Raw genomic sequence first — 21081 nt, forward strand, 5'->3', positions numbered from 1 at the left:
TTACACACTCTAGCGCATGAGGAAAAATTGATTCATCACCAGAGAAGTGTCTACACGCCAAGGTGCTCCTACTCGTTCCCTTGCTTACTCAGCGTATTGATTTAGGACAGTATAAACAGCCACCTGCCATGATTCAATCCCAAAGAGCAAGAGGTAGATAGTTTGAAAGGCAGGACTGTGGAGAGGGGCGGGTGAGGGCTGCTGCTTGCTTTAATGTCAAGATTATAAAGTGGTGAAATGGATCATTGACACACCACTTAAGTGTGTGTAATCTGTATGTGTAAGAAAGACAGATTGAAGTCAAGTGGGAGTACTGTGAACGGGTGAGAAAAAACACTCAGGCAAACTTAAAGCAATCAGTATCTGCTCACGTTATCCCCTATTTAATGGTGATATATTGTGGGGGAAACCTTCATGATGAGCTATTGATTCCAGATCAATTAAAATGGCCCGACTGTGAGGAAACGCAGCGGTTAGATATGAGATTGATACCATAAACTCACAAGAAATCCATACACTCTGGATCTCACATTATGCGCTTCAGTGTATGTTATTCTGGCCTCAAACAAAAAGCCAGATATGGGAAGCAATAAAGGGAGCAGACGGGCATCACATTCACTATCAGCTTATTTCATGCCTTTGCAAGAGACTGAGCAATCACACCTGACTGCTTCTGGACAACAGGCCTTTTGAGATGAGCCTTGCATTTTTATGCAGCATGGCAAAACAAATTGCCCTCCTTGTCAGGCTGCGTCATTAAGTCAGGCAAAGCGAAACATGCCATCCGGTTAAAGCGATAGGACACACAAGAGGAAGAGGCAGGCCGCTCTGCTGGCGGAGACCTGCGTTGAATGCCAAATAATTCAGCTGTTTACAAAGTGGAAGGACGGTTGATAGCAGCTGTGGAGAAAGGAGTGGTACTGCGAGGTGACTTGGTCGGGCTGATTGTATGGAGATGCTGGCAAATCAAGTGTGTTGTCTCCCTACAGATGACACGGACACTCAGCACTCAGATGTAAGAAATAGCAATTCAAAAGCTTACCTTTACCCTCACATTAACCTTATCGATCAGTTTAAGATGTTATGAAGCATGGTGGAGACTTAGATGAGCACGTTCTATAGTAATGTTATAGTTGCTCTGTAAAACAGTTTCTCAATTTTGGGTGTGTGGACTCTTAGTGGTCTGTGTCTGTATTGCAGGAGTTCTATGAAACATTTTAAATGTGTTTTTTACATTTGATCATTCAAAATCAGATGTATATTAATGTAATTCTTTCACTTATTAAATGTATTATTATTAGATACACTTAATTAAGGCATTTCTCATAACGCAGAGCGACAACAGTAAGAGAAACCTGACGTTGAGCTCATACCTCTCAACATGTCAATGATAACAGCTATGGTCACAATGCACGACTGAAGAATGAGCCTTAGCGCTGCCGAGGTAGATAGTTGCATTAAAGTGTATTTTTTCTGTCAGATGTGCAGGTCGACTGAGACAAACGCAGCACAAAACACGTCCGATGTAGACTGGAAGTTTAGCTTTCCAAATGTTTCAATGTGAACTGCAGGCATTTCAAAAGTAAATTTTCAAGCAGCACGTACCTCGGCAGCAAGAGTTTGTGGTATTTTGTTCAGTGAAAAAAAAAATCCTTTCATCTCTGACAACTTGCATTCTCCTACAGCAAAAGATAAGAACCACACCTGGCTGCCTGCTTAGTCTGTATTAAAGATTCAACAGGCTAAGTGACTTGAATGTGACAGTGCACGTGTACTTTTCATGGCACAGGTGGAATCACAGATGTGCAGCTGAGGATGTCAGTAATTTCCTTTAGTAATCAGTGAGTCCCTTAGGAAGGGGTCCTTCAGCTCATCATAAGAAGACCACTGACCTACAATATCTAAAACAAGAATAAAGGACATTATTTAGATGAGTTAATGGGTATCTAATCTAGCTAAGAAGCTACTGCACATGAAGAATACAATGTGTCAGCTTCACACTTATCAAATACAATTTGTACCTCTAAAAGGATGTGTACTTATAGCACACAAATAATACTGAATTCATGACAAAGTCTCATAAATTTTCTGGATGTGACATCATGAATGCTGTTTTTTTTTTTTTTTAAAGATTACCAGAGCTAATTTAATGCCCGAAACCAATTTGTGCATTTTAGAATCATTAAAACAGTGAACACTTTCATCAAATTAATAAAAGGCAGAAAACATTTTAATAAATGGAACACAGTAGGCTACAAATCAACAGCCCACATGCAAACACAGTCCAATTAATCCAGATTGTTCACATATGGAGAGGATCGTATTAAATGACAAAAAAAAAAAAAATAGTAACAAAAACCTCAAAATACATTTTTTTCAAATTACAGGTTTAATACATAGGACTCTTAAACATGTTATTAAGAAAAACCATTCACATAGCAAGCAGCCTCCATTTCTTGATGACAGTGCAAAAGGCATATTCTTTTGAGAATGGCATGATTCCTGGTACACGCAAGTTTTTTTCAGTCAGGGCACTAACGATACTCAGCCAAACCTGAACAAATTCCTCATCTCGACAGACGCAATTATATTAGACAGGTCCAGGCCTTAAATCAGTGAAAATTTGCGGAAATAATACCACAAATGTGGTCAGCGAGGTTTTCCAGTGCTTCCTTTGTTACATGTCACCAGTGAGACAGTTTGAAAGGCTTGGAGACAGTTTCTGTGGGTCAACATGAGGCTGTTCAAGAAAGAAAAAAAAAAAAAACTTAATGATGAATCTAAATAGGACTGTGTGGTGTAGGAAAAGATGTATGATGACAGCACGAGACAAAAACCAAAGTAGGCTCCACTGACCGGCTTCATACGCATGCCACATAGTGACAAATAATGTTGGAAAAAACAGTCAGTTTGAATATCACCACTTTTTCTTTACAGGAATCTGGCTTATTTTGGAGAACGGATAAAAAAAAAAAAAAAAAAAAATCAGATGAGATATCCTTGGTCACGGAAGACTGTATGTGTGCAGTGAGAGGGGGGTAGCGTGTATAACAAAGAATAAGAGGCCAACATGTCAAACTCAACAGAGATTCACCAAATAAGGGGAAACGGTAGATGTGCGGTCAGGTGGATGGATGGATAAATGAACAGATGGGGGGGGGTTGGGGAGGGGAGGGGAGGGGCGGGGTAATGTTTCACGCGGCCGACCGTCGCCGGATGACGAACGCTCCCCTCTGCAGCTGTCCCAGGTAGATCCTCATCTTTGTACTGTCACTTGTCTTTCTCACCCAAATCTGGAGAACAAAGACAAGAGAAAAATGCCTCAATAAAGTCATCTGGAACTAAATGTTGTGAAGCATCTGTCCGTGGCGTACGAATCGATATAAAACCAACATTTATCTACAACAAGCCAGTTTGTGAGAAGACAGTAGAAATGCTTTCAATGATTCCCATGTGTAAATATAAATCCAGGGCGCTGAAGGAAGAAATTTACATTACCTTCTTTTCAGAATAGCACCACCAGTCAAACAAGTAAATTCTGTCAAATAAAGTCACTACACATCCAGTATTAAAAAAGGATAAAAGCTGGAGATATTCTTTATTTTCCTTGCAAATACATACAAAAAACTAAAACCAACAATGCGTCAAGTTTATCTCTCTATACTTGACTTCCCTACACTACTCTTTATCTGTGGCACTCAGCCCCAAGCCCATTCATTTCTACTGAATGCCTTAACATGTGTATATAGTTCATTTTTAAAAAGCCAATTCATTTCCTACATCAGTTGGGGCGCTGTAGTTTTTAGCAAATGTTACTCAAACAGGAGTTTTCATCATAATCTTTTATGTAAACTTTCATCCAAGATGAGGAACATCCCTCTATGTGTGACAGACCTTTATTCACTAGTTAATACTAGTTGTACTTAACTGTCTTTGAACTTGTTTTTATTGCATCGGTTATTATTGTGTACACCATAGCCCTGAAGGAGGGCAATTTCATTCCTCAGTATACTGAATACTCTATATGCTGAATATGGATAATATGAATAATATGAATAACAATTAATTCTACCAAAACAAAACTACCTAAACATAGAATAAATAGTGCTGTTTGTTTGTTTGGGACTACTTTCAGCTGTGCAATTATACATATTTGTTGCTCTAGTTAGAATTTACAGCACCAGGGCAACATATGTGGGATTTACCCAGAATAAACTACATTTCCCATGTCTATGTAATGAAGAAACATGTCACTCACAGCTAGAGTGAGGCTCATTGTTTGTTTGTTTTTTGGATTTGTTGACAATAAGAAAAATAGAATATCAATATCCTTTAAGTAGGAAACTCAATTCAGTGTGTGACAGGGGCTGGATGAGAACTAAAAAGCTCACCTCATTGGTCCCCACTGAGCTGATGACACAGCTAATCTTTGTGTTGTCCTTTGACTCCAGGTAGATGGCCTGGCTCTTGTGGTACCTGTCAACACAAACACACACACACACACACACACACACACACACACACACACACACACACAAAGAGAATTAATTCAGCATTCACAGTGAGGGATGGGGGATAGGCAGACAGGAGAAGGGTTCATTATACATAATTTTACCCAGCTGAATAACTCCTATTCCTCTTGAAATGGCACTAAATAGATAATTGGACCGGAAAGTCAAAACAAAAAGTCTGCTATTTTTTTTTTTTTTTAAATGACTTCAAACTGTCAAGAGGACACCACCGACCCAGGGGAAGAGACTGACAACCAAAGCATTTGATCATTAAGGCCCAACTGAAGAATAATGACGCATGTGTCTCCCTGCGGCTCTTTGAGAAGGCTTTCCAGTGCTAGTGTCTTCTTTAGCGATGAATAAATGAGGCTTTGCCTTGAAAGAAAAAGTGCAAAAACTTCCCGGCTCCCTCTTCACAACTTCTGACTTTATCGGCGGCTAACAAGACAGAATTCTATTACTTTTACGACTCTTCAAATGACTGACATGTCTAATGCGGAGCTCTGCATTCAAAGAGAAGGGGCATGAGAGCTGCGGTTGGTCAAGGATTTTTTATTCTCTTTATATCTACATAACAGCGGCACTGGTTTTGATGCTGCCACCTTCGTTGGATATGTATTTTTATGGTGGCTTCAAGCACCAGCTCTTATTCAGTGGCTCTAAAGTAATAATATCTCTCTCTGTAGCCCACATAAAATGAGCCTGCTATCAAAGTGGAGGTGAGAACTACCAAACACCAAAACCTTCAAACCAACAGACTAGGATCCTGTCCTCTAGGAGACGGAGGAGATGCAATATTTCTATAGCGATGTGGCCATCTAGTGGCGACATGAGCTGCAGTCAGCCTAAGTGAGGGGAAAAGCACAATGCCTGTTGGGAGGATGAAAGATAAAAAAAAAAAAAAAACACACACCATCTTTTGTCGTAGTAAAGTTTCCCTTCCTCGATGCGGGCCTCGTAGCGCTGGGATGGGTTCTCCATGGGAGCGGAGGGGACGTGCTCCGGAGACGAGGGGGACACTAAAAACAGGAGATGATGCGTTAAAAACACCTGAATGCAGCTGCGACGATCAGTCGGCAACTGATTGATCGACAGAAAATTAATCTGCAGGAATTATCTGATTCCAGCTTCTCAAATGTTAATATTTTGTGGTTCTTCTATGACAGTAAACTGAATATATTTGGGTTGTTGGTCAGGACAAAACAAGTCATTTGAAGACATCATCTTGTGCTACGGGAAATAGTTCTCAACAATTTTCTGACAATTTAAAGACCAAACGACTAATTGCTCACTCAAGAAAATAATCTTCACATGAATCAATAATGAAAATAATGGTTAGTTGCAGCCCTACACGCTGGATAGCATCAGTGTGCAAAACCACATAACAATACTTGAATGTTTAAAGGAATAGTTAATAAAATAAGCTACAGCATAAAGACTGGAGTTCAAAAAGGAATCGAATGTGCTTGACAAGTGTGAATGAAGTGCAAAAGGTGAGCGCTGACGTACCTGGCCGTTTTGGTGACTTAAGCTGGAAAGAGAAGGTGATGAAATGTTTAACGAAATCATTAAAAAACAGCAGAAATATGTATGATTTTAAGATATTTTTTTTTTAAAGAAAATTACCTTATTCAATGTTCTTAGATCTTCCATGATCTGTTCGTCTGTTAGCAAATAATTTAGCTGAGGTTTGGAGAGTTAAGGAAGGCACTTTTTTCACCACTGTTAGCACTGAACAGCAGGGGCAGCTCAGCTTTACCTCAGACCTGAGGTAAAACACACATCACATCACTTTCTGGACATGAGAGTGACCCTGACCTCCCGCTGACTGAAGAAACAACATTTTTTTTTGCTCTGGAAATCAATAATTACGTTTGAGAAAGAAATACAGATGAAGTCTAACCGACATATCTACAGCAATAAAAAACAGTGAGACTGCAAGTTTATGTGAAGGATATCCGGTGCTGGTTTTCTTCGTTTGTCTGGTATTGGGACCGGATCGTTGGGCCGTCTCCTCAGCTTCCGAGTCATGATGGGTTTGACCTCCATAGAGTCTGTGAATGACAGAAAAACCAACATAGTAAAAATGTTTTCAAGTTTTTCTAATTTAGAAATAAAATTCAACATCCAAAACACCCTAATCCTTTTTTTTTTTTTTAACCTTTATCCTGTTCTGGTTCCGCTTACCGCCTGTCAGCTCCATTGTTAATTTCTCGTTCTCGATCATCTTCTTCTTCTCCTCCAGCTCCGCGATTAGGTTTTCCTTCAGTTCGACCTTTTTATCATCAAACTCCTTCACCGCTGCCTTCTTCTCCTTGATGTAGTTCCTCTCCACCTGTTCTGTCTGCAAAAAGTTCACGGACAAAAAAAATATGGAAAATACATTTACCTTGTAAAACCAAAAAAAAGTAGAAGTTGATTCAGCATAAACTAAATCACTCAGTCGACAAGATTAACTATGCTCACCTCAAGCTGGAGAAAGAGATCTGTAAAAAAGAATGGAATAACATTATATGACTGGTTATGCAGAGCAAAACAAAAAGAAAATAAAGCAAAAATATGCTGCAAATATTAGCACATATCTTTGAAATTAAACATGAGGGGGAATAATGCCCCTGGTAATAAGAAGTACCTCTTTCACTGTGTTTACACTTCTGATATTTTTTGTCAGATTGTCAAATGATCATTCATGAACATGAATGATCATTTGACTGGAGCTACTACTGCAGGTCGATTATCAGAGCTGTGATTGGGGGGATTTTTATCCAGTGATTCTAGACTAAACAGCCACAGCAATTTTAATCAGCAAATAACCGAGTACATAAAACGCTGGCACACACACACACACACACAGGCGGTAAAGGAAAATGCTGATCACACACAAAACCCTGAGTCAAAAATAAAGCAACCGCTATAATTAAAAAAACGCAACAATCTAAATGGTGGAAAATAGATGAGTTGGAAAGACAAGGAGAAGAAGATGTCGCGGTCGTGATTGTGCGATTTCACCGCAACATGACGTCTTAACGCCAGTTTTTATCGATCCTCTCTGATGTTTATACCACTTCAAAAAAACAAACAAAAAAAAAACACTGTGGATGTGGATGTATGAGGATCGGTCCAGACTACTCTCTGCTCTCGGTTAATTTTGTTATGCAAAGCTTTGGAAACATACCAGCTGGCAACTGCATGTCAACACTAGGGCTCCATCAGGCTTTCTGTATATTAATTTCATGGTCAACACTTGCCTTCTTTCATTGCAATAAAACAATGAATTTGGGCTTTTTTTTCCTGTATTCCTGATTTAAAGTTTTCACCCTCACCTGCTCAAACAAACTTAAGCAGGAAGCGCTAATTATTGTTTTACTTGCCTGCGTTCCGGAGCCTTTCTTTATACTGTTGGTCTAGTTTCTTCATCCTCTTCTGATACTCCTGCAGCGTACCTACAAAAAGAAAAGTTCCATTTATCGCAAGTGAAGTTTATGTAAGGTCAGAACAACTACATCCTGCAGTTATTTAAACTCCAAACCCAGTTGTATTGTTTAAGTAGATTGTCATTATTTCTAGGCTGTAAATTTTGGCGACCTGCTACGCTCAGCACCCACCCACAGTCTAAACCACATTACACCGACATCGCACCTACATTTGGATTTACAAAACAGCCCATAATACATCACCCCCCAATTTCTACATGTCTGATTAATAATAAATGCACGGGACAGCTGATGGTGATACAGTTCCTTTAAAAACCGGCCACTCAGCCGGTTTGTATCAGCGAACAACAAACAGACTTTACAATGTAAAATGTGTTCATGTTAGAGGACAATGTGTCATCAGTTATCATCTGCCTCTCAGCTGGTTTCTCTTTTAGCCACAGACAATGGCCGCGATTTGAAACGGCCTCTGAAACTACACTTCATGTCCCGATGATGTAATCCCTGACCACCTCCCTGAGTAATCAGTCAGGATCAGGCTGTGTCCTTCAAAAACCTCCAGAAAAAAAACAAAACGGATCCAGACTATCACAAAAAAAAATCCCACAAAATAAAGCACGGCAGTCATTAAAACATTAAAATAATTCCTGAGCGATTACCTTCTTGTAATTGCTGCAACTGTCTTTTCAAGGAGGCCAGTTTGTCTTGGTACATTCTGCGATGAAATAAAGCAGAACCAATGTCAAATTCTCTTTCATTGTGTACAGCATTAGGGCAAACACTCGATCCTTTCTCCACAGAAAGGATTGTTTTTATTATGCTTAAAACAGCTTGATCCATGCTTGGCAAAAGACTTACTGCTCTTTGATTTCCACATAGTCGTCGTCATCGTGCTTGGCAAGGTCTGTTTCGCTGGCATCCTCTGTGTCTGGAGACATAGACAGGAGAAAAGTCACTCAAGAGGTCAAAATTATTTCTACACTAAAATTCTAAATGTCAATCAGTAATCACGTCAACATAACATGCTGTACCACAGCATATATAGTTAGTTGCTGGGCTTTTTTTCTCCCCCACACAATCTCAATGCAGTTAACTTGAGTCTACAGACAGACAGACGGACAGGCAGAGATCTGTGTGGATCAAAGGACGTGCGTGGCACTGGTAAGATAATGGTGAACACCCTGCTTGGGAATGCCCTCCTGTTTGTTAAGACTATGAGACAAGGGGAGATCAAAGTTTGCCACGGAACATTATATACTGTTTATCCTCGGATCGACATCACGAAAAAGTTCAGCTACACGAAGCTAAGGTGAACACTGTGAACGATGCCCACTGGCTCGCCGGTGTGACCCTATGACATTAATATAACGACTACAATTTGTAGCTGTTACTTTGTGCATGATTTGCCGAATGGTTGGGGTTAATCAGACACGGTCCCCGGCTAACTTGGTCGTGCTGTCAGTCCAGCTTCAACTCTCTCTCTAAAGACAACGCTTAACATGTTCAACCAGCGATGTGGCAAACTTGAGGGGCCAAGTTTATAAGCACCGGCTAACCGAGGTCAGTCGGCGTTACCTTCCAAAAAAAATTACCCCGACACAAGAGAAGGGTAAGGCCCGGTCGTGTTAAGCTGACAAAGCAGCTTTCATTTTCGGTTAGCATTAATGTGCTAGCTTAAGTTAGCTCGCTCTCCTGTTTTAAAAGAGTAACCCAATTCTAGCTCACATAGTTGGGCGTAATAACAGAAGCCTCGGCATGTCGGGGAGGAGAAAAACGAGCCAGCTGCTCGACGTCATGAAACTAGCTGACCTTGAAGTGCTGTCATCGCCTCGCTTGCCCCTCGTCTTTCCTTCTCTTTCACTGTAATCCCGACGTGTCTCACTGACTAGTGTGGAAAGGGCAGTGCAGTGGACACAGCACGCAGGGTTTCTGCTGCCTGCAACCTGTCAAATGTTCCGAGCTAACGTTAACGTAGCCAGGTGGGCTAATTAACGCAATGTAGTCCACTTTAAATCATTTATTAAAAGTGTATATTTAATCCAGGTCAGCTGAAGCAGTTCTAGTGTCACTTTAATTTACAACTGTTTTTTTATTGATGTGTTGCATAATAAACATGTCTGGCCGGCGTTTGTGGTTTATAGCCGCCTGATGCCAAACGTGCTGTCGAAACGTTAGCGTTGTTAGCATGTAAACAAAGACGTTGTCTTTAATCGTGGGCTCAATTTACTAACGTTATTTGCGTTCAGCCAGTATAAGTGGGTTAGCCAGTTAATATTACCTGTTTCTGAAATGGTGTTTTGACAGGACGGAAAGCTGACTGGCGGTAGATTGGTAACCTAACTTGTTATGTAGCTAGCAAGCTAACTCCGTGCTGCTGGCTCGCATCGGACTAGCCTGAAAACAGTTAGTTAAAATTTTGACTTAAGAAGGGCTAAAACGATGCACGTCGCACTGTGCGATAAAACAACCTCCACTCAAGCTTAATCCAGAGATCTCTTTACACGCTGCATTCAAAATATTAGCCCAATTCGTGCAACAATCGCGTGTTTCCGTCCCGTTTCCAAAAAGTAGACAGAGCCCGGCGGTCAGTTCCTTTAACGTTACCTTCTTCAGAGTCTCTCCCTCTGAAGCTCCGATCATCGTCATCATCCACGCTATCAAGTTCTTCTTCATCGTTGTAATAATCCACCATAGGTGATAGCAAAGTTGAAGCCATTTGTTCGCTTTGAAAATGTAAACAAACACAAAATAAACAATCGATTTGTGTTTTGCAGCTTGGAACAGCGCCTACAACTAACAGGACCCCTACGTATGAAGCTGTCTGACCTTATGCCTGTATATAATGCCAGTATTATTAAAGTATAAAACGACTAAATATATTTAATCTGATTTCAAAAGCAATTAGAATTAAGAATTTGAAATAAATGATACAATTCAGTAATCGTCATTTATTCCCACGGCGTATTAAAATTTACGGTAAAAGATTTGAACAGGCATATTTCCGAGTATCAGGGACTGTGTGGTATCGTTGTTTTTTGGCTCGCGGTTGGCTCACTATCATGGATGTATAACAAGACCTTATAATAAGACCTTATTATGAGATCTTATAAGACGTCCATGCTCACTGTCCATTTACTATTTCTACAGTCATACTGAGAATCTGCAACTATTAAATGTATAATAAAAAGCTATAGTTGATAATGTGAAGCACAACTTTAGCTAAAATCTAGGCCAAATTATTGCAGGGCCATGGATCTTTGTAGGGTTGGGGGGTGTTAAGAAAAGTCTAATTTTAATCAAAGACGACAGTCTTTAACATTACACATGTAAAATGCACATTCGCCTTCTCTGTGTTTTCATAGCTATTATCACCCTGTGGTTGTTTATGGCTGCTTGTTTGACTAGCCACACTTATTTGATCACAGTTTTTTAAATCTGTCTTAAAACAACAGTCAGGTGCCCATATGAACACTGAAAGACGGTTTTCATCACTGTAATCATTCCTCCTGTTCACACCAACCATTAACCACTGTGTCCACACAGTCATTTTGTGCAAAAATGCTTTTAAAGGTTTATCTGACGCTTATATGAGGCTTCAGCAGTCTGGGTTAGTCATATCAAGTGGATATCTGCCACATTTACAGTCTTTTTAGCATCAAATTCCCTCTTTCTGTTTCCTGTTATTTCACCAATCTTTGAGTGCTTGACATGTTCAAAGTATATGTAGAATAGAGGCACCATTCTCTTTACATCTCCAACAATAATCTACTGATATTAATTTCAATCTTTATAACTGTTGTGCCAACTGTTTATTATTTCAGTTACTTAAAAGTATTGCATTTCCTCATATGTTGTCTTAATGTTACTCAAGCATTATTTCCCACTATCAGGAGATATGTCTATTGCTGGGTCTCTTCTTTGTCCTTGGTCAAAAGGTCACATAGTTGTTCCTATAGTAATAGGTCCTTGAAGCAATGCCCCTGTATGAAGATGATCAATGTTTAACCTATGCTTCAAATGTTTACTGCAGTTTTCAGCATGCTGTGGAAAATGTCTTCAGTTACTGGAGTGGTATTATGATGTTATGCTCAGTGTTTTAATGTGAAATCACACTTGGGAGTCAACAAAATCCAGTCCATTCTGAGACCCCAGTGGCTATTAATGAGAATATGCAGCACTGTTAGTATTATGTAGGAAGAGAAACTGACTTGACATCATATCCACTAATGCAATTGCAGATACTGTAAAAATTAATTGATTGCTTTTGCCATTTGATCAACACTGACAGACAGAGCCGTAGCCAGAATTGAAGAATGATGGAGGTCATGAGTCTAAGTGCAGTCTAAATGGCAGGCACCAAATGGGAAGTATTTCATTTTTAATGTTTTATTTATTCAGTGAAATGTTCGATTTAATTTTCTGTATTTCCCAACACAAAGGTCTAAATGCAGTTTCAAAGCATTTCCCACGTGCACTGCCAGGAATTAAATTCTGTTGGAGAAATGTATTGGTTTCAAAGTAGTCAAATTTACACACATTTTATGTCTAAAAATACTGGAATAACCCTATAAAATACCCATGTGTGTAAGTTTTTAATTGCTGAATGTAAACTCCCCCCAGGTTGCTAAAAAAAACCCCAATAATTTCCCAGTCAAAATACTGAGAATATGATCCCAGTGTCCTCAGTGATAATAGAGACTGTGCATTAAGACAATCCTTTAATTTTCACACGAAGACCTTTGAACTTTAAACAAGAAGCAGATATCCATTGACAATTCATAATGTAAATGCACAAATAAAGGAGTGTTTTCCTAACCTAATAATGTTCCTCGAGTGTTTCATTTTGTACTATTTATTTATTTATTTTATTTGTAGGGGACCGTGTACAGTGTTAAATGTTAGCATTTGATGTACTGTACCAGAGTTAGCTTACAGCTCACTTTCATCTGCAATCCCTTGAGAGGTCACATTTAAAACATATAACAGCACAATAGCAGAGCAGTATGAAGCAAAAACAAACAAACAAACAAAAAAAGACAAGACACGTAATACAAAGTTATACACAGTAGTTCATCACACACAACCACAATGTCAACTAGAAATGACAAATGTATGCTTGACTAAATATAAGCAAGATTATTTGCGCAAAGCACTCACTCTCTCCCCAAATTCTAGGTACTTATTTATCAGCTCCTTTTAGATTAGATTAGATTCAACTTCATTGTAAGTACACAAAGTACAAGCACTGAGATATACATTTATAACCGGAAGTGCATAATAGGGCAAAAAGGTGCAACAGTTACAAGCATTATGTACAGAATACTGAGTGGTATAAAGGATCCAACCAACAAGTGCATACGAATGGTTATTTATGCACAAGTTTATACATGGCAAAGTAATGTAAATAAATGTTATGGGTTAGGATGGATATGTGATGTATAGCCAACAGATATTTGAAGGAGTTTAGTGTAAATATCTGATATATTGTACATACATGCCGCCTGCCGAGAGTTGTTACAGTTGAAGTTTACAACAGCAGGTGGCAGCATTGCACTTAGTAAATTTAGGAGAAAAGCTGAATTACCATCACTGAACTTGCAAGGGAATCGGGATGACTCAGTCCATGCATCTTTAATGATTTGCAAAGGAGGTGTAGAATTGTTGGTCGTTAACTTTTATATTCGCACGGTGGGATATTTAATGCTGTAGGCTATATTTATGCATTGGATTTGGGTTAACCAATTCAGCATAAGATACTTGGGGGGAAAAAACTGTCGAGTCTGCATTTAATCTTTATTTAAAAAATAAAAAAAAAACTGTCTGGAAAGTGCACATCCTTCAGCGCACTCTTCACTACATGACTCAACTTTTATTTCCGCCCGTCTGTCAAACTAGCTGTCAAACACGGGCGAGGGGTTGTGCTCCCGCTGCTCCGTCATTCAGGAAGTCCAGACCAACTGACAGCACTTCGAGAAGTCACACCGACATCTTCAGACTCGGACTTAAATGTCCTTGAAGTGCGTCCGCTTTTTTTATTTGTCCAACAACAACGACGAGTCTTTTTGAGAAGAGGTGAGCGGCTTTTTTTTCTTCTTCTTCTTCTCCCCCTCTGTTGTTGTGTTGCTGTCACTGTTTGCTCCCTCTCAACGGTTAACAGCTCGTGCTAGCCTCGCGCTCTTAAAACAGAAATGACACTTCCTCTTGGTTTAACGGCTAAGCTATAGCTAAATATCAAAGCAGTAAAAGTAGATATGAATGAGCGGTAGTGTTTATACGTTGCACCTGAAGTTTATATTGACCACCATCGCCTGCTTTCGACGTTGTTCGGCTTGTTGTTTCAACGCCACTCCACTCTAGATGGTGAGTACGGAGAGCAGCATCAGCTCGCTGGGGTTAAGTGCGTAGGTTTGCTTTTTAACGGTCTCGCCGAAGTGCATGTTTGTTTGATTGATGTGTCGCTGCACCTGCTCAAAAATCTACACGGAAATTTGGATATGTACGCTGTGAACTGACGGGGAAGACGCTTTGCACTTTGGTTTGTCCCTCAGGGGGTGAGTATGTTGAGCAAACCGGGGATGACAGGTTGTAATGAAGTGTTCACTTGGTGTGTGTGTTTTATTTTAAAGCCGACGACGCGGCTATAGGCGCTATGTAAACTTGTTCGAGGTGTTATTTTGGCGCTGTCATGCAATGTGGGTCAGTCTGCGTGTGTCTGTCACATCTAAAATGACTGTGGTACCTTCCATTGTATCCTACATTGTTGTGAGTGAGATTTTACTATCAACGCACAGTCACAATGGCTTTCGGTTGAGACGGTGTAACGTCCACTACACATGACCTGCACCGCATTTTTACTACATTTACTACGTCTCTCTCTCTTTCCTCAACCACAAACCCTTTATTGCATCTTTTGACACTTTTGTTTTTTTAACGATTGCAATATGCATGCGTATTCATATAACGTAAAGACAACAACCACGCATCATTTATCTTTTATCTTTATAAGACCTTCCTGCAGCGAATGCTACGGGAGGTCATCACCTGCATGCAGCACGGCAGCGTTTGGTTAAATAAGCAGCGTTAAAAGTAAATGTAGGCTAACATGACGCGCTCGAAATGGCAGATGTAGATAGCAAGCTGAGCACTAAAACCCAAGCTGACCCAACATGATGTCATCTCTTGTGTGTAGAGCGCATGAGTGAGAGGCAGCAGACCCGTGTTTCACTGCTAAACTGTGTCATTTGTAAAGATTTATTTTAAGAAGTGCGCCCACGCAATATCTGGCTCGGATCACCGGAATTTAATCCCATATTATGACATTGCACCTGCATGTCATTCATATCATTTTTTTTGTAGTGTATTCTGGCTTTATCTCTCTGCTCAGAGGTGCAGAGAAGGGATGTTGAGTGGGTGAGAAACCCATATTAACTCACCAACATTTGTGTAGTAAATGCAAAGTAAGTGGTGTCAAGAAGTCGTGTTATTTAGAAAATGTCTTTTGAGGAAACAAGTGCTTAAAAAAAAAAAAAAAACAGCTGTCAGGGTTTGTGTTTTTCTTTACAGCATTCTTCCAAATATGTCTCTTGTCAAGAGTTTCAGTGCCCTATTTGTGTTTTGCAGCAGACATACTTTCGTTCAAAGTGCACAAGACTGTTGTGCAAGTCCTCTCCCTTATTCACACCCATGTTTAGCAGTCTCAATGGCCACCTATTGATCATTCAAACAAGAGAGGGAACAGAAAGTCGCACACTTCCTTATTAGTGATGGTATCTAGGGCAGTTTAGTATATGTGATTTTACTTTGATTGCCTAATTTTTTTTGCCAGGTAAATGTTTCATTGTAGGCTGATAATACACAGGTTATGATGTGCTAAGTTGGACCCTAGCCACATCTGGTGAGGTAAAAGCTTTAAATAGTGCAGGTCATGAAACATAAGACATTCACGACCAAAAGTCAAAAGGCTGAGAAGTTGAAGAGACTCATTGTTTTTTAAGGCACATTATCAATAGAAATATGTCCTCAGCTGCTTTCATTTGGCCTTTTGTTAAAACACAGAGTGGTGCAGGTCTCTATCTGTTATGTGACAACAAGCTCACTTTCCCTTTCTTTAGATGGGCCGAGGCAGTCATAAGCTTATTGCTAACAGTCACGTCTTTTTATAGTGCTGTGTGAGAGATTATTGAGACATTAGCCAGGGGTCTTCTCATGAATGTGAGCAAATCCCTTTGAGTATGTGTGTGTGTGTGTCTCTCTGTGTGTGCGTGCCTGCTGATGGATTCACTGGGAGAGGTCACATCAGCTGCTCTTGACAATTGGCTGATGTGGTTGTCAGAGACAGGGGGTGGGGAGCCAGTCATTCTCACACTGAGGCCATGTCCACAGTAAGGGCAGACTGCGGTTTATACACACACACACAGGACCGGTTCAAATCCGGTTCAAGATTAAGCAGAAGCCATGTTGTCAGAATATGTATTTTGCAGTGCAATGCTGTGAGAGGGTTGTGTTGTATCTAACATTCTTAATTTATACGATGCCTTGTTCACACTCTGGCCAACGAAAAGGGCTACGCAGTTGAAACCTTTTTTTTTTTTTTTTTTTTCCACCTCCTCCTAGTCTTCATGACAATGTGTTCCTTTCTCTGGTGAAAGCCATGGGATGTGGTTGAAAGTTCAGAGATAAAATATCAGGACAAGCAGTAATTCCTTCACAGGTGTGCTTGTGAAGTTGTCTGACACGGGTTAAAAAACAAGTTAATGGCAAAACCCGTATCATGTGATCGCCATGTTTTGTGATTTAAAATGAGCAATCAGAGAGAGAGAGCTAGAGGTGACAGAAAGTTGTCTTCTTGTCATTAGTGCTGCGCAGAAACCGACTATGTCTGTGCAAGCATAGTTTTGTTTTCCCTGTCGACACTACATCACAAGATCAGCGGTTTCAGATTCATCCCCTCTGGAGAGCGTGTTCAAGATGGACTATTTCTGAGTGGGAATGTATGGCTAAAACAGAGAAGGAAAAAGTACGTTTTCACATTTAGCCAGTTTAGTGTGGGCATGGCTGGCACTGGGGGGGGGAGGAGGGGTTTAAATCCTGGCAGCAGGCTTAATCATGCCCTGCTCTGTAAAGGGGTTTGGATTATCTGGGTGTGAGTAAAGTTTAAAATATAAAGCAGGGGAGGATGTGGGAGCTTCTCCTCTCCAACTCTTCAACCCCACAAGTTTCAAAAGGGATAATACACAATAGTTACGGCATGGTCACAAGAGCATTTCTGACAGCAACATTTTCCAGCAATTTTATTTTGAATACAGTGACCAGTGGATTTTCTCATGGAGACGAATTTTTTTCCATAAGTTTAACTTTCATAGTAAAAAGTCAAAGCAGCACGGTGAAAAACTGTGGGAAGCACATCCCCAAATTTAGTAGTTACCCTGGTTTAAGTATCTAATCTACCTTTGTCTCTGTCAGTTCCAGGTCTGTAGTTCTGTGGCTGAGCCTAACCTCTGATCCAGATCAGAGAATTTATCTTTATACAAATACACTCTAGAAATGGAAAATATCAATTCACACTCCTCAAACAAAATTATAAAGTTTTGCTTGACTGGTACTAGATATTTGTGGCCATGTTGATATTTGATAGTTTAAAGATCCAATTATGATTTATTGGCCAATAGTAATTCTGTTACCAAATTTTGCAAACACATAACATAAACATTTGTGATACAAATCCCTCATATTAGTTTTCATGCTTCCGCATAGCTGGAGACATTATGTTTTCAGGTTGTCCGTCCGCCCCATTCTCGTGAGCGCCATATCTCAGGAACGCCTCGACAGAATTTCTTCAAATTTGGCACAAACATCCACTTGGGCACAGAGATGAACTGATTAGAATTTGGTGGTCAAAGGTCAAGGTCACTGTGACCTCACAAAACACGTTTTCGGCCATAACTCTAATTATGACAAAGTTTCACACAAGTGGAAAGACAGAAGTGATGACATTTTTATATCCAAAAGGTCAAAGGTCAACTTTACTGTGACATTATAATGTTCTGCAAAAACACTTTTCTGGTCATTATTCAAAGCCATAACTCAGGAACAAAAGGGGAGATTGTGACCATATTTCACATTCGATCGGATACTGAATTGGTGACACTAATCTTGGGTGGCCACCTTGAAACTGTGGTTATTGTATAGATCTTTATGCTGCTAGGTTGAAGATGTGTGTGAAGCATCCACGTTTTATAATTCGTAGCTTCTTTGCAGCAACATCCATATATGAAGCATTGTCTGCTCGGGCTGCACAATATATCATTTCAGCATCGACACTGTGATGTGCGCATGTGCAATAGTCCCATTGTAGGACGCGCAATGTCAAGTAAGGCAAATTAACTAAAACATGTCATGCTACAACTTTTGATGTGCTCTGGTGAAGGGGTGCACTTCAAATCAGGCCCAACTAGTCGCCTACCACAACCGGAAGATGAGCGCTGCCTGTTTTGGTTGTTTGATTAACTGATTAAGTGCGCACCCCCCTGATCAGTGTGCGAACTGATCGCTAAGCATGCAGAGTCTGCTTATCACCTGCCTGTAAACTTGCACATGACACGGCTACTGTCGCAGATAATGGTGTCTGGATGCTAGAGGCAGGCATTCAGTTATGCGAGGGGGGCTTCTGAGAGTGTGTACTCCCGTTATCAGTGGCACCTCATCTGCTGGTTAAAAGTTAAACAGTTACTGTCACAGTGCTGGTCTGTGCCCTTACGTTAGCAGTATAGCTGTGAACGTAGCAGTGCAGTGTATGTACAGTCTAGGCCATTTGTCAGTGAATAAATAATACAGCTCCTCAAGACCCAAGTTAAGCTCCTGCATCTTGCTTATCACCTGCTGATTCAAGTGAAGGGGGTTAGCCCTGAAGTTAGCGAGCGACGTTAGCCTCTTGTGATGTAGCATAAGTGAGCTACACCTGGTGCCCGTTGGAACCTGTCCTGACCTTAAGGTGGACTGACCTTTAAAGGTGGACCAGCTATTCTCATTTTTAGCGACAATCTCAGCAGCTCCTAATCAATAGGATATATATATTGCAGGGAAAAAAATCATAATATTAGTTTTTTTTTTTCAAATGCAGCCCTATTGTCTACTGTCATGGCTACAACTTTGTGTTCTATCAGAATCAGCTTTATTGGCCAAGCATGTCAACACATATAAGGAAAATACACCTAATACCTTTTTTAACATTTCTTCAAAGTCTTCACTGTAAATATTATATGAGTCTGGACAGACATGTATGTAAACTGCAACTTGACTGGTTGGCAGTGGCATATAACCATGAGGTGTTATTTCCTATTTGTGGTTGTAAAACAACCAATGTGTCAGCGCTCTCTGGTTGATAAAGTATGTATAGGTTTCTAATATCCTTAAATACATCTTTGGTATTTCCGTACTGCAGTTTGTTGTTATCAGCCAACACAGTAAACTATTATCAGCTGATATATTAGCCTGGCTGATTTATGAGTGTAGCTGTATTCACAAACATTGCGTGTTTTGTTCAGAGTTATTGTCCACGTTTCATGAAGATGTACTAAAGGCCTCAGCAGTTTATCTGTACAACAAACAGTCACTGTTGCCCTGTAAAACAGACCACAGTAGTTACAATTGTTGGTGTGACCTCTATGTGCCTATTTTAGCGAGTGCTTCACAGCTCTCCTAATGTGCTGCGGTGCCTAAAGAAATCTCTTTCAGTCTCAGTTGAATCCTGACTTGTCTAATTTAAGAACAACCAGAAGGCATACAGGCCGCCATGTGGCCTTAAAGAACCTGGGCCTATTTTAATTAGCACTGAAAACAGTGCTTTGGACAGCCCTCTTCTGTCCCCGCTATTATCCAGCAAGTGATGTCTTACCAGAGTCTGTCACTCTTCCTTCCTCCCCCCTCATCAAGGCAGGGGTCATGTGGATGTCGAAGTTAACAAGTTTACCTGCTCTGCTGTAGAAGAACCATGACAGGCCCACTGGTAGGCCCATATGTCTTATGGCTTGCCACCGACCCTGTAATGAGTTTACTGGCTGTGTGCTAGGTCAGCTCTACATATCTGTGTGACAGCCATAATGTTATTTTCCAAAAGTTGAAACCCGTAATACCAGTGTAGACGGTCTTGGCAGGTTTTGTTCTGCGTCTTGGGCAACCTGTTGAAGTGAAAAATGTACAGTTCTCCTCCCTGCTGACTAATCCACCTCAGCATCTCCTGAAGTTTTCTCCACTTCCATGTGGCGGAAGGCTGACTTTTGAAACGTATATTAGAGAATTGTCAGTTTAGCCGGTGCTACAGCAGTTTGGTGGTTTATGCCACGGTAGCAGAGCGCATCAAATATTAAAGCGCTGCTGTCAGGCTTAATGTTCTGCAGTGATCTGGTTTAGCATGTCTAATATAGGAATGCTGTCTCAGATGACAAGGAGAATTATGCCCTCCCTACCCCCACCTCTCCTCTTCTAGCAGATGTGTTCATGCATACTGCTTTTAATGATGATTTCAAAAGACAGCAAAACTCTGCACTGCTGCAACATCATGGTCTTGTAAAGCCAGCAAGAGAGAGAACCAGTACAGATATTTGGTAACAAGATTAATCTACAGTAGCAGTAGTATAGTTGCAGTAGCACTTTATTTAATTAACCAGTAGTGAGGACTGCGTATACATACCCGTGTTCACAGTGTGCATCCCTAAGCCTTCTTCTGGTAGGCATTAAGGAAGTGTTTTGTACCCAAGACAGACTCAAACATCTATCTTAATTAAATTGAGGGTGTGTGTTTGTAAAACACTTGAAGATCTTCAGCTCATAAGCAAAATATCTTTTTCAAAATCCATCTGGTGGTCCATGTCCACGAAGACCCAAAAGGCCAAGTCATTGTCACAAACTCTTTTCATCTGCATTTACTTCTGGATTTGATGGAAACTTTGTAGCCTATTTGCACCACTGACCGCGATAGAGTCACAGGGAAAAATATGAAATGGATCTAGTCATGGCTCAGCAGCTGGTGCAGACCTGAGTCATGGCCTTGGTCTACTGAAAGCTGTCTCGGAGGGGAGGAAGTCATGGCCCAACAGATGTCTCATCAACGAATGCCTCCTGAGTGAGTGTGCCACTTC

The 21081-nt window shown here is 40.5% G+C and overlaps 2 protein-coding genes across 7 annotated transcripts in view; one reads left to right on the forward strand and one right to left on the reverse strand.

Annotated features, from left to right (window-relative positions):
* Nucleotides 1–2203: 2203 nt before the first annotated feature.
* suds3 (SDS3 homolog, SIN3A corepressor complex component) lies at nucleotides 2204–10764 on the reverse strand. Of its 3 annotated transcripts, none has more exons than XM_042420934.1 (12): nucleotides 10550–10764; nucleotides 8804–8873; nucleotides 8605–8660; nucleotides 7883–7954; nucleotides 6978–6997; nucleotides 6699–6855; nucleotides 6470–6565; nucleotides 6138–6199; nucleotides 6021–6042; nucleotides 5425–5530; nucleotides 4392–4476; nucleotides 2204–3293 (listed from the first exon to the last, which is right to left on the reverse strand). In XM_042420934.1, the coding sequence occupies exons 1-12, from the start codon at nucleotides 10659–10661 to the stop codon at nucleotides 3195–3197; spliced, it is 957 nt and encodes a 318-aa protein (XP_042276868.1). In that variant the 5' UTR covers nucleotides 10662–10764; the 3' UTR covers nucleotides 2204–3194. The 3 variants fall into 3 exon arrangements, with proteins under 3 accessions (XP_042276868.1, XP_042276870.1, XP_042276869.1); XM_042420936.1 differs by lacking the exon at nucleotides 10550–10764 and adding an exon at nucleotides 10224–10497; XM_042420935.1 differs by lacking the exon at nucleotides 10550–10764 and adding an exon at nucleotides 9755–9932.
* Nucleotides 10765–13551: 2787 nt separating this feature from the next.
* Nucleotides 13552–21081, forward strand: part of taok3a (TAO kinase 3a) — a 72165-nt gene continuing 64635 nt past the window's right edge. For 2 of the 4 annotated variants that reach the window (XM_042420929.1, XM_042420933.1), the window contains exon 1: nucleotides 13552–14017. The gene's annotated coding sequence lies outside the window, so the exon portion shown is untranslated. Of the gene's footprint in view, nucleotides 14018–14047; nucleotides 14306–14350; nucleotides 14497–21081 lie in introns of those variants that run through there. The other 2 variants (XM_042420931.1, XM_042420932.1) reach the window with 2 other exon arrangements.

Source organism: Thunnus maccoyii, chromosome 9 (genome assembly GCF_910596095.1).
Source record: "Thunnus maccoyii chromosome 9, fThuMac1.1, whole genome shotgun sequence".
NCBI lineage: Eukaryota > Metazoa > Chordata > Actinopteri > Scombriformes > Scombridae > Thunnus > Thunnus maccoyii.

Bases quoted from the DNA above. Each gene is read 5' to 3' on its own strand.
- suds3 (XM_042420934.1), bottom strand. From the start codon at position 10,661: ATGGCTTCAACTTTGCTATCACCTATGGTGGATTATTACAACGATGAA. The intron at 8,661-8,803 runs GTAAGTCTTTTG...ATTTCATCGCAG, and splicing joins TATGTGGAAATCAAAGAGCA to AATGTACCAAGACAAACTGG. The intron at 5,531-6,020 runs GTACGTCAGCGC...TCCTGTTTTTAG, and splicing joins TAAGTCACCAAAACGGCCAG to TGTCCCCCTCGTCTCCGGAG.